Source organism: Phocoena sinus, chromosome X, assembly GCF_008692025.1.
Source record: "Phocoena sinus isolate mPhoSin1 chromosome X, mPhoSin1.pri, whole genome shotgun sequence".
NCBI classification, from domain to species: Eukaryota; Metazoa; Chordata; class Mammalia; order Artiodactyla; family Phocoenidae; genus Phocoena; species Phocoena sinus.
The window spans coordinates 31838705-31851764 of NC_045784.1; the positions used below are offsets into that span (position 1 = coordinate 31838705).

The following is a 13060-nucleotide window of genomic DNA, read 5'->3' on the forward strand; positions in this document are numbered from 1 at the left end:
GGAAAAGTTGTGGCATTTACTCTCTATAGTGCCTCACCACAGGATAGCACTACATGATTGGGAAGAAATTCCCAATTCCCAGCTTTTCACTGGAGGGGGAAAGAGAAGAGTGGAACATACATCCAACATTCAACATTCTTACTTTTTGAGTGCCTGCCTAAGGGACTAGTTTCAGTCTTGCCTGAACCTAAGTGCTGACAGGAACATGCAACAGGTTGGGGGCTTCTGAGGAATAAGGTCATTGCACCTTAGACTAGCACCAGAGAGCCTGCGGTACCACAGACACACACTAGCCAAAACAAGTTTGAAAAAGATGATAGTCGGAGCCCTCACACTTCCTGTTTGGAAAACATACTACAAAATAACAGTAATCAAGATGGTGTGCTACTGGCACAGATAGGCCAATGGAACAAAACAGTTCAGAAATAAACCCTTGTGTCATGTGGTTAAATGATCTTCAACAGGGGTGCTATACAATGGGGAAGGACAAATGGTGTTAGGAAAAATGGATATCCACATGCAAAAGAATGAAGATGGACCCTTATCTCAAACCATATACAAAAATTAACTCAAAATTTTACATCATATGCAAAAATTAACCCAAAATGAATTAAAAACCTAAACATAAGGCCCCAAACTGTTAAATTCATAGAAAAAAAGCATAAGGAAGAAGCTTCACAGTATTGGGTTTGGCAAGGATTTCTTGGATATGACATCAAAAACATAGGCAACCAAAGTAAAAATAGATAAATAAGACTACATTGAACTTAAAAACGAATTAGATCAAAGGAACAATTGATAAAATGAAAAGGCTCCCTGTGGAATGGGAGAACATATTTGCAAATCATAATCTGATAAGGGGTTAATAACCAGAGTATGTAAGGAACTCCTACAACTCAACAGAAATTTAAATAACCCAATTAAAAAATTGACAAATGACTTTAATAGACATTTCTCCAAAGATGATATATAAATGACTAAAGAGCATATACAAAGATGCTCAACATGACTAATCGTATGAGAAAAGCAAATCAAAACTGCAGTGAATATCACCGCATACCCATTAGGATAGCCACTATCAAAGGAAGAGACAATAACAAGTTTGGCAAGGATGTGGAGAAATTGGAACCCGTGTGCACTGTTCCTGGGAATGTAAAATGGTGCAGCCATTATGGAAGAAATTAAGGCGTTTCCTCAAAAAATTAAAACTAGAATTACCATATAATCCAGCAATCCTACTTCTGGGTACATATCCAAAAGAATTTGAAGGAGGATCTCGAAAAGATGTTTACACACCCATGTTTTCTGCAGCATTATTCACAATGGCCAAGAGGTGAAAGTAACCCAAATGTCCATCAAGGAACAAATGGATAAAGAAAATGTGGTATAAACATACAATGAAATATTATGCAGCATTTAAAAAAGATGAAAATAATGTTACATGCTATGACATGAGTGAACCATGAGGACATTATGCTAAGTGAAGTAGTAAGCCAGTCATGAAAGGACATAGACTATATGATTCCACTCATGTGAAGTATCTAAAAGCCAAAATCATAGAAACAGAAAGTACATAGGTGGGTGGGTGCCAAGGGCTGGGAGAAAAGGAGAATTAGTGTTTAATGGGTATAGAGCTTCAGTTTTATAAGATGAAAAATGCTAGAGATCTGTTGCACAACAATGTGAATATACTTAACACTGCTGAACTGTACACTTGAAAATGTTTAAGATGGTTGTTGTGATTTTGTCAAATTAGCACTTATTATTATGTGAAGCATAGGGTACCAGATGGTGAGCTGTAGTTCAGTAATAGACCACAAGAGGAATTGAAATAGAGAAATTCACTATTCACAGTACCTGGCAACCTCTAGGGCCCACACAGGGAAGTCAAGACAGAGGGCAGACAGAGAGAGGCAGGACCTGGAGCATATGCTTTTTTTTTTTTTTTTTTTTGAGCATATGCTTTTATTAAGGTCCATGGGTGGAGTGCTCTGAGGTTTCTTGGCTAAGGCTGGACTAGTCAATTCAAACCAAAAGAGCAGGGTTTTGGTAAGACCCATAGGGCTCTTATCTTAGGGATGCATAAGGCATATAGGTGCCAGAAGGCTGGGGAGACTGTCGATCACAGTGGTTGTTGGGGAAGTCATATCAGAAACATATTTACTTGTGACTCTTCTGGCTGCTACATAGGGCATGTGCTTGCATGAGGGCCTAGTGCCAGCTTAAGGCCATTGTAGGCCACTTGACCAAACAAAATGGATGCTGAAGCAGCAATACCATGGCGTAGCTTAGCTAAACTCTTGACAATGGTAAATATGTAATGCGTTTTCTACAATTAGAAAAAAAAGTTTATTCCTTCTAATTAACCCTAATGAATCTCTATGAGGCTAAAAAAAAAGTCAAACTTAACTATAATATTATAAAAATAATTTCTAAATTTAATTATGGTTTGAATATTATTTTCTTCCAAGTTTGAATATGTAAACGTATCTAAATCACACTTTTAAACTATGTTATTATACTAAATATCCATCTGCCAAAACGTTCTCACATCAAAACTAATTTAGGCAATGTTAGTTTCCTAACGAACAATATTTTTAATTCTAAAAAAATAGACCCTTTAGTTTAATGTATTTATTAGACTCAGTAAGTAAATGAGAATGACATTTTGTCATTCATCATTTTATGAGATGGCCAAAATACATATAAATTCATTCTTGGAATGTCTCCCTTATGTTAACTATATCATTCCAGAAATGCAGAAGTATCTTGAGCAAACACCATGCAAAATAAAATTTATAAAGAAAATTCCATATGCAAAAACAGTTTATCTTGTTGTCTAAGGTATCCTGCCTCCATCCCATTTAAGAGAAATGGGTCTCACACAGGAAGTACACCAAATACAGTCTTGAATTTCTGTGAAAAGTTTAATATGTTTGAATATTTGGCTAGTATCTTGGCTCACTTTGATGAGTGGGCTTTTATTCTTCCATTTGATGAGTGGGCTTTTATTGTTAATTTATGTTTATGACTGTTAGACCAATTTTTTTTAATACAGGTAGAATAATAATGACTGTACGTGGTGACTTCAGAAAGTGTATTTCATCTTCATATGGACTCTTTTAGGTTCAATGATAGAGTATGTTGGGGCTCAGGGTGGGCTGCCCGAAAATATGCTGCAATGACATATTGATTATTTTGAATTAAAGTTACTTAAGAAACAACCAGTGCAGAAGGGGCACGCTGATTCTCCTTTGTCTGCCTGAAAGCAGGAAATAAATCTCCCATGTGAAAGGTGCACTCCCTGCATCTGGAGGTAGAAGGACACCCTTATTGCCAGAGATGGGGAATTCAGGCAGAGAAGCCTGTATAAACAAACCTTGCTACTTCTTTAATTGACTACCCCAAGCTCACACTCTGTTTAGATTCTTCACTAATTGAACACCCAAAACCTAAGTTTGTTTGTCCTGTCAATTCCTCATAAATTTTTTGTTTCTTTGTTTGATAAGTATAAAAGCTGTCTACTTTGGCCACTTCTTAGGTCCTATTTCTATGAGACCTCCATGAGTTTGAATTAAAATTTGTTTCTTTTTCTCCTGTTAATCTGTCTTGTATCAATTTTATTATCAGTCCAGCTATGAGAACTCAAGGGGGGCAGAGGGGGAAATTTCCAGCTCCTCATCGTGAACATTCCTTTATAAAGCGTTTTTCTCTTACGTGTACTTGAAGAGTAAATTAACCAGCATAATGACTTAACATTCTGTGTGAAAGAATTTCTGCTTGTTCAAAGAAATTGCCTCCATTTCTCATAATCCTTAATTAAAGGACTATACCATGTATATTCAATCTTGTGGCATAGAAGGGCAGATTTTAAAACAAGGACATTCAAAAGATGTTGAAATTTAGAAAATTGAAAAAAATTCAAGTAATCAGAAAAGATTGGGATACTGTTTTAAAATATGAACAGACATGTACCAAACTTTGCAAGCTATAAACCTTTTCAGTAGAAATTTTAATACCTTATACATTTTTAAATAGATGTAAGGTATTTGCAGCAATTAAAATAGTATAATTTTTGTTATTATTTTCTTAAAGACAAGAAACATTTGAGAGGTAGCAGACTCTAGACACATATTGAGTTAAATTACCCAGCTACAGTTCCAGGGAACACAGTTAAGGAAATCCTGTGCTAGGATTATTTTTTTTTAAGTTGAGTTCATTTTAATAGAAGTGAATGTGACTTCTTGATCATGCAAGTTTTTTGTACCACAGCCAGATTAAAACCCAGGTTCCTATATTCCCAGGCCAGGGATCTTCCTGCTACTCCACATTGTTTAAAAGTTTTAACAAAGAATTCTAAGCTGTTAGAAGAGCAGATTGGAATTTTCATCTGTGGCAAAACTGCTTTTGGTATTTCACATTTATTTTCTGCCATTTTATCACTTTGCTAATTACATGTAATTGCTCTTTCATGCATGATGATAAATATTGTTACATAACCATGGTTATGTGGACATATAAATTATAATTGTGTTATTTTAAATATATTATCATATTTGTTTGTTTAGTCAGTAAATATTTATTGAATTCTGCTCTGTGCAAGGTGTTGTGATAGACACTCAGAATAGAGCAAATCAACTGGACAGTAATGACCCTGTGTTAGTGGCACTTACATACTAGCAAGGGAAACATTAAATATAATGATTAGTTTAATTATAATTGGAATTATTTAACTAGAGCAGTGATAAATTACAAAGGAAAAGTGCAGGCTGGTATGAGGGCATTCAACAGGGGATGCTGAATAAGCTGGAGAGTTAGGAACGGACCTCTAAAGGATGAATAGTAGACAAAAAAGTAGTAGGGAGGGCTTCCCTGGTGGCACAGTGGTTGAGAGTCTGCCTGCCAATGCAGGGGACGCCGGTTTGTGCCCCGGTCCGGGAGGATCCCACATGCCGCGGAGCGGCTGGGCCCGTGAGCCATGGCCGCTGAGCCTGCGCATCCGGAGCCTGTGCTCCGCAACGGGAGAGGCCCGCGTACCGCAAAAAAAAAAAAAAGTAGGGAGCAGGGAAAGTTAGAGCAGAGTTAAGAAGAACATTCATTTCTAGGAAAAGCTCCATAAAGGTGCTGTGGCTAGAGTTGGAGACAAGGGGGAATGATCACAAGATTTTATGTTGGTGAGATGGGCAGGGGCTTTTAGGATATATTAAAGAGTTTGATGTTTATCCCAAGAACAATGCAAAGTCATTGCAGTGTCTTAAGGAGGAGACCCTCATCATTAGATGGATTATTTTGAAGCAATATAATGAATGCTACATGGAAGATGAGTCGCAAGGAGGCAAGACTGATTTGATTGGATGTAGATGGTCAGGAGAAGGGTCCAATTCAAAATATTTAATGATTGGTCCATGGGTGCTACCAATCAGAACAGATATCACCAATAAACAATAATCATGGCAGCATAAGTGTGAACCTCCTGGATATAAGACCAGGCTGGTGAACTTCATTGCATAGCTGTATCTCTTGCCGAGATGGGAATAGTGGGAATAATTTTGAGGAAACAGGTAAAGGCTTAGAATAATGACTATTTTAAAAGCAAGTTAAAGAGACAAAGTAAAGGTATAACTGATTTCTCTATTCATTCTGCTATGAAAATTCCAATCAAGGAGGACACTGAAAGGCTGAATAAACCATATTCCATAATAATCTTGTTTTTAAAAGGAGACGCTTCTTCTGAAAATTTCTGCTTGCCTAATATTCACTTCAACTAGTTAAGCCTCTTGAGAGGGGATACTTTTCCTAAAAAAGAACTTAATCATTTTTGCACTAAAAATACTGTGTCTATTATTTTTATAAAATTAAACAAAGCTATATGAAGCCATATTAACAGTGCATTTAACAATGACTTTAGAGGTCACTGAAGAAGTCATTTCTAATTAAAAATTACAAGTTTAAAAATTACGGCATAGGATCCAAAGAAAAGTGCATTTTCAAACTACTTCGCTTTAAAAAATTAATATCCCAATATTATATCACTTATAGTTCCATGAAGTTTTTTCTCTCTTTCTAAACATTTGTTTTCCTTAAAAATTTTATTGTATGTTCAGATAAATTCATGTTATCCTTAAAATAGCCAATTTGGTACTCTATAAACATTTGACAAACAAATAAATGAAGCAAGTGTGTTTTTTACACTATTTTTTTCTCCCTCTAATAAAAACAACATAGAACTCAAAGCATAGCAATCACAGTCAGAAAGCCTCGGTAACAGTAGTTGCACAGTATATGTGAACCACAGTTTCCTGATTTGAACACAATACCTACCTTTAAGGGATATTAAGCTGTACAGATCTTTACAGAATATTAATTTTTGTTATTATCCCTCCAGATGACTGAAAGGAATTATATTTATTGGTGTTAGTACTAAGCTCTCAAAGAACCATTGTTCCCACTCCAAATTGTTACCCAGAAACTTGTATAGCCCTCAAAAAAGGTAGTTACATGTTCAAGTTGGAACAGTAGAAAAATCACTTTGATTTTTTTTGCATGTGGACGTTGGTAGAGAAAGAGCCAATAAACTGTGACTCCTCAAAAAATAAACAAACACACACATTCAGGGATTGTTTTACCTTTTTTAAATTGTTGGTAAAGATCATAAATTCTGAGGATGTGCTATCCAATACTGTAGCCATATGCTCTGTTAAAATTGAGACAACAGGCCCAAAATGGAGTCACTTATGCTAAGCCCCATATAACCAAACCCAGACAACGTAATTACAATTTCAGCTTTCCCAGAAATGGAATCTTAAACCAGTCAATCAGGAATAGCCTGATCAGCACTAGTTAGGTAATCTGCCTCATAGACACCTGCCATCCCCTAAAGGAAAGTAACCTTGCAATAACTGACCTGCTTTTTTTCCTAGTGTAGCTTCCCTATTTTTGCTCCCTTCTGTCTATAAAAGTTTTTCATTTTGTATAGCTCCTTTGAGCTCCTTTCTGCTGTACTAGCTGCTGCCCAATTTGGACTGATTTTTGCTCAAATAAAATTTTTAATATGCCTCAGTTTATCTTTTAATTCTTAGCATTTGAAACATGACAAAATTGAGATGTATCATAAGTCCAAATACACACTGAATTTCAAAGACTTAGTATGAAATAGGAATGTAAACCATCTGCTGAATAATTTTAATGTAATCAACATCATATTGGATTATATTATTAATATATATTAATATTATAGTGAAATTATAGCAGTGTTATATTGAAATTATAATATTTTGGTTATGTTGGGTTAAAGTGTTTTTTGAAATTAATTTCACTTGTTAATTTTTACTTTTTAATTGTAGCTACTAGAAAATTTAAAATTACATATTAAATTATATTTTTATTGGGTAGTACTGTTCTAGAAGGCACAAAGGATAAAAAAAGAGGCCCCTACTTTTCTTCAAGCTGTGCCTTATACACCATCATGCCCAATTGTTGGTTTATACTAGTGCTCTTACAATGTTTATATACATACATGAAGCATAATAAATGCATCTACATGAATTATGTTAATACCTAGAGATATTTTTCATGAAAATGTCCTCTTCAAAATTATGTATATTTTAATTCTGTTAATAATCCCAAGAGTTTACCATTTTATCTTTAAATATCTCCTTGATTCGAGGTGAGAAGCATATGTGTGCAAACAGAATAAAATGCATATTTTAGTTAATAAATTGTTCGCACAGATATTTTAATTAGGAAACTGTGTCATAGCTTTTCCAATGCTGAAGACTTTGTGTACTTTTCATTCTGACTGTTGGGTAAATACTCTAACAAAGAATGTGATAGTAGAAATTACCTCTCATAACATAGCTGTTGCTTCGTTGCTGTGATGGTAAAGAAGACAGTCTGATCCTGACATCAGAACTCCTTTGACAGATGTATGATCTTACCAATATTAATAAAATGACCTTGGTCAACTCATCTCACCATCTGATACATGTGGATACATTAAGCTTGGTAACTTCTCTACCTTTGAGTTTATATGGCCCGCTCCTATGCAGAAGTAAGAAAGTTTTTCATGCAGGTAGTAACGTTATCTGGGGAACTCAATTTTCATAATAGAATGTCAACCCTACACCTGGCATAAAATTCTTCAATAGAAGCTCCCATCAAGAAGTACAATCTCAAATTCTCTGCTATTCAGCCCCCATCAAAAGTTTGATACAGGAAAGTAAAACTTAGACAACTTTATATAAAGCACTAGTTCTCAACTGCATATATTTTATGAAAAAAGTATAGGAATTATTATCGTTAATTGATAATAGCATACACCAATACTGCTGATAATAATATTTATTTCTAGAGTTGTTAAACATAAAATATTTTTGTTGCCAAGGAAGTTTTTTTAAGAAAATCCATAGCCTGTAGTTCTGTTTTACTTAATCTACTACCCAAGGCTATTGTTAATACACCATGAATGTACTATGATAGGGTATGTATGAGAATTGTTTGAGTTAGTAAATGTGTGAATAATATGTACATAAGATCAAACTGTAGTAATGACAAGTATAAAAATAGTTTGTCATGGGGATTCTTGATTTTTTGTTTGAATTCTAAGGATTTTTGCTTCAGACCAATGCTTTTAATGTCAGTCAGGTGATCCATGAGTATATAATGAGACAAGAGAGAGGGACTTGGTGAGCTGAACAGAGACAGAGGGAATTATGTCATAGTAAAATTTCTAGTTCTATTAAAATATAATCAGTTGAACCTACACAGTAACATTTAAAAAAATTTTTTTTTACATCTTTATTGGAGTATAATTGGTTTACAATGGTGTGTTAGTTTCTGCTTTATAACAAAGTGAATCAGTTATACATATACATATGTTCCCATATCTCTTGCGTCTCCCTCCATCCCACCCTCCCTATCCCATCCCTCTAGGTGGTCACAAAGCACCGAGCTGATCTCCCTGTGCTATGTGGCTGCTTCCCACTAGCTATCTATTTTACGTTTGGTAGTGTATATATGTCCATGCCACTCTCTCGCTTTGTCACAGCTTACCCTTCCCCCTCCCATGTCCTCAAGTCCATTCTCTAGTAGGTCTGTGTCTTTATTCCTGTCTTACCCCTAGGTTCTTCATGAAATTTTTTTTCTTAAATTCCTTATATATGTGTTAGCATACAGTATTTGTCTTTCTCTTTCTGACTCACTTCACTCTGTATGACAGACTCTAGGTCCATCCACCTCATTACAAATAGCTCAGTTTCATTTCTTTTTATGGCTGAGTAATATTCCATTGTATATATGTGCCACATCTTCTTTATATGTTTCTGCTTCCATCTGTTTCTTAGAAGTATCTCGGAATTAATACAACAGTACCTAAACCTGTATTTCATTTCCAGTTAGAATTTGATAAAGAGTGAATTGAATGATCTCCAAGATTTCTTTAATGACTATGATTCTAAGATTTTTCTCTAAAGATTTGATTCTCCATTCCCATTGCTACCCAATGCATAAAGTGTCTCCAGAGAATTCTTGCTGATGGCCCTTCCTCTGTATTTCTCCTTCCCCTTCTATTGTCCAATTTTTGACATATAATGTAGTGAGGACTTTACCTTGATGTCATTTTGAGCTTTTCACTTAAAATTACTCCAGGTGTTCCTGTTGCCAGAAACTCTTCCCTTAACCAAAGGGCCTCTTATTCTACTTGATTTGGGACCATCCAGCTCTTACTGTATTTGGCAGTACTGCAAGCCAACCCCCATATAAACTGTCCTCTCTTTGGCCTCTATATCACTGAATATGCCACTTAATTTGCCTAGAATGTCATCCCCATTTTGCAGTGTCAAATCATCTGCCTTACTCATTAAAAACTTTCTCAAGGCCAATGATCCTAATTATACAATGAAACCTCTTTATCCAGCCTTTTCACCAGTCTAAACACTTAAGCACTTAATGGGAACATCTATAATTGGCTCTATAAATGTTTTCTACATATGCATAATTTTCTTTGGTTCTTGTATCTCTCACATTAAGCCAAACAACTGACTTCAGGAAACTTATCTTTTATTTCCCTTGAAACTCTTCACTGCATCCAGCAAAGGGTTCAGCATTTAGAAGATGTCTAACAAATATGTTGCCTAAGAAAATCAGCACTAGACCTTGATAAACTATGGCTCTCTGTGCTTCAGTTTTTTTGCAGTTTACAAAAAAGAATACTGTGAAGGTAATTTACCATTAGAAAAGTGTTTTGAAATCCTTGAACAGAGAGTACTCTTCAGCAATTGAATGAAATACTGCTGCAATTACAGTGATTTCTGGATGCCACTCTGCTACAAATCTGCCACCTCAGAACAAAAGAAAATGCCGCTCGAAGAAAACTGGTTAACAAAGTGCTGTGCAAGGCCAAATGCCACCTCCTCCACCCTACATCAAAAGTAGACTTGGCTTTAGTTTCCTGATACTAGAAAGAAATAATTTTAAGAAAATTTTAGCTAAGGAAAAACTCTTTGAAAAAAAACAAAAGTGTTCTCTACAAAGAACAACTTGGTTCCAGCCTGGAATGCCTATTTTCTTTTTTTCTAGATAATCTGATAGAATTTAAAAATTTCTAACAGATGGACTCTCTACTGTAAATCCGTTTAAATAAGTGGTCACTTAACACTATAAAAGTCTGTAAAATTTTTTGAATGAGTAGCTAGGAAGACATTCTACTAATCTAATGACAAGGAAATAATTAGAAGAGAAGATTTCAAGGGCTTCCGTGGTGGCGCAGTGGTTAAGAATCCACCTGCCAATGCAGGAGACATGGGTTTGAGGCCTGGTCTGGGAAGACCCACATGCTGCGGAGCAACTAAGCCCATGCGCCACAACTACTGAGCCTGCGCTCTAGAGCCCATGAGCCACAACTACTGTGCCCACTTGCTGCATCTACTGAAGCCCGCCTGCTCTAGAGCCCACGCTCCGCAACAAGAGAAGCCACTGCAAAGAGAAGCCCGCACACTGCAATGAAGAGTAGCCCCTGCTCGCGGCAACTAGAGAAAGCCCGCGTGCAGCAACGAAGACCCAACACAGACTAAAATAATAAATAAATAAATATAAATATTAAAAAAGAAGATTTCAATATTAAATGCTAACTCAAAATTGAGCAAATGATGCAATCAATTCATTACAATAAAAAAGGCCTGATTCTTGATTTTATAAAGAATACTTAAATAATTAATATGATGGTTTAATAATAAAAAAAGTTGACAGATTCTTGAAAAAACTACTGATTTCCATTATTTAAAACAATTCTAATGCCCTGTAATGCAAAATATTTGGATAATGCCTCTGAATTGCTCTTGTTATCAAATTGCTTTTTTTTTCTTTCTGGAAGGTTCCATATGTTTCACTCTTCCCCAGATTAACTCCTTCTCATCTTTCTGATCTCAACCTGTTGTCACTTTCTCAAATTGGCATTTTTCTTAGCCCCCAAATATAACCATTTTTTTCCTGATATCCTATTCCATTGTATATTCTTTCAAAACACTTATTGCAATTTATGATTCTGTATTTATTTTGTATTTACTTCCTTATTGCATTTCTCTCCAACTAAACCTTAACTTCCATGAAGGTAAGGTATCTGTTTCGCTTTTTTTTTTTTTTTTTTTTTTTGACGTTCCAGACCATCTAGCACAATGCTCGGCTCTTAGTTTGTGATCAGGAAATACTTGTTGAATGAACTGAAGAATAAAAAAGTGATAATCCCTCACCGTGTTAGCTGATATTTCCAAAACACTAATTCATTTTGAGAGAGAAAAATGTAAGTTAAAAAGAGCACTATCAATCATATGATCCCGCAATTCCACCTCTGGGAGTATATCCAAAAGAAACAAAAACACTAACTGGAAAAGATATCTGTACCTCCATGTTCACAGCAGCATTATTTACAATATCCAAGATCGCGGGCGCCAGTGGGCGGGGTCTGGGGCGAGGCCCTGAGGGCCGCTGGGACTGGCGGCTTCGGTGCTCCGGTAGTGGGAGCGCAGGCGGAGGGTGGGGGCCAGACAGCGGGGTGTGAGCTGCGGCGCAGATGTTATGTGGCCTGTGCTTTGGACTGTGGTGAGTACCTATGCTCCTTATGTCACCTTTCCCGTGGCCTTCGTGGTTGGGGCTCTGGGCTACCACCTGGAATGGTTCATCCGGGGGAAGGATCCCCAGCCTGTGGAGGAGGAGAAGAGCATCTCGGAGCGCCGGGAGGACCGCACCTGGATCAGCTGCTAGGCAAGGACCACACCCAGGTCGTGAGCCTTAAAGACAAGCTGGAATTTGCCCCTAAAGCTGTCCTGAACAGAAACCGCCCGGAGAAGAATTAATGGAGGACACAGGGCCCTATGGGTCCTTCTGGGGGCCAAGACTGGTCCTGCCACCATGTCGACCCAGCAACCAGAATCCACATCTGATTTGCTTTATCGCTTCTTCTGGCCTCTCCCGCCCCACACAGCCACACACATACTGGCTGCTCTGCTATGGCCAGGCAGACACACTAGTAGCTGAGGGGCCAGTGAAGAGGAAGGCCCGTGAGGGTTCTGGCCTGAAGGCTGCCTCTGCTGGATGGTGGCCACAGCTGCTCAGGCTTCTGCGCTGCTAGGTGCACCACTGGGAGGAGAGTGATGAAGTGAACATTGGCCGTCAGGCCCTGTGGGGAGGCAGTTTGGCCTCAGGTGGGAGTGGCTGGGATTGGGGTGATGCCTTTAGGAGGGGTACCTACATGCCTGGTTCTAGTTTGCACTGGGAAGAGTTCAGAAATCTACCTGGCTCCCTTAACTAGCTTGCTTTGTCCTTTGTGCTCATTCTCCCTGAAATCGTGTCCTGTCAGCTCAGGAAGGGGATTCCCCTGGGAAGGAAAGCAGTTTTCTGTTCTTGGGAGCCCAGGCTGTTCACCTTCGGGCAGGTGAATTTGCTTGAAAACAATCACCGTCTTTCACCCCCACTCCATTACTGTGTAGTGCAAAACTTGATTAAAGTGGTGTCTGAGAACCATTTTGATCTAATCCTGTCTTCTAGGTGGTGCTGGGGTCTCCTAGGA

At 37.3% G+C, this 13060-nt stretch overlaps 1 protein-coding gene across 1 annotated transcript; it reads left to right on the forward strand.

The window, feature by feature from the left end:
* Positions 1-12017: 12017 nt before the first annotated feature.
* LOC116747771 (small integral membrane protein 12-like) lies at positions 12018-12347 on the forward strand. The gene is given in 2 exon segments (XM_032620309.1): positions 12018-12235; positions 12238-12347. Coding segments are annotated over 2 exon segments (276 nt in total). The 5' UTR covers positions 12018-12069.
* The last annotated feature ends 713 nt before the right edge of the window (positions 12348-13060 follow it).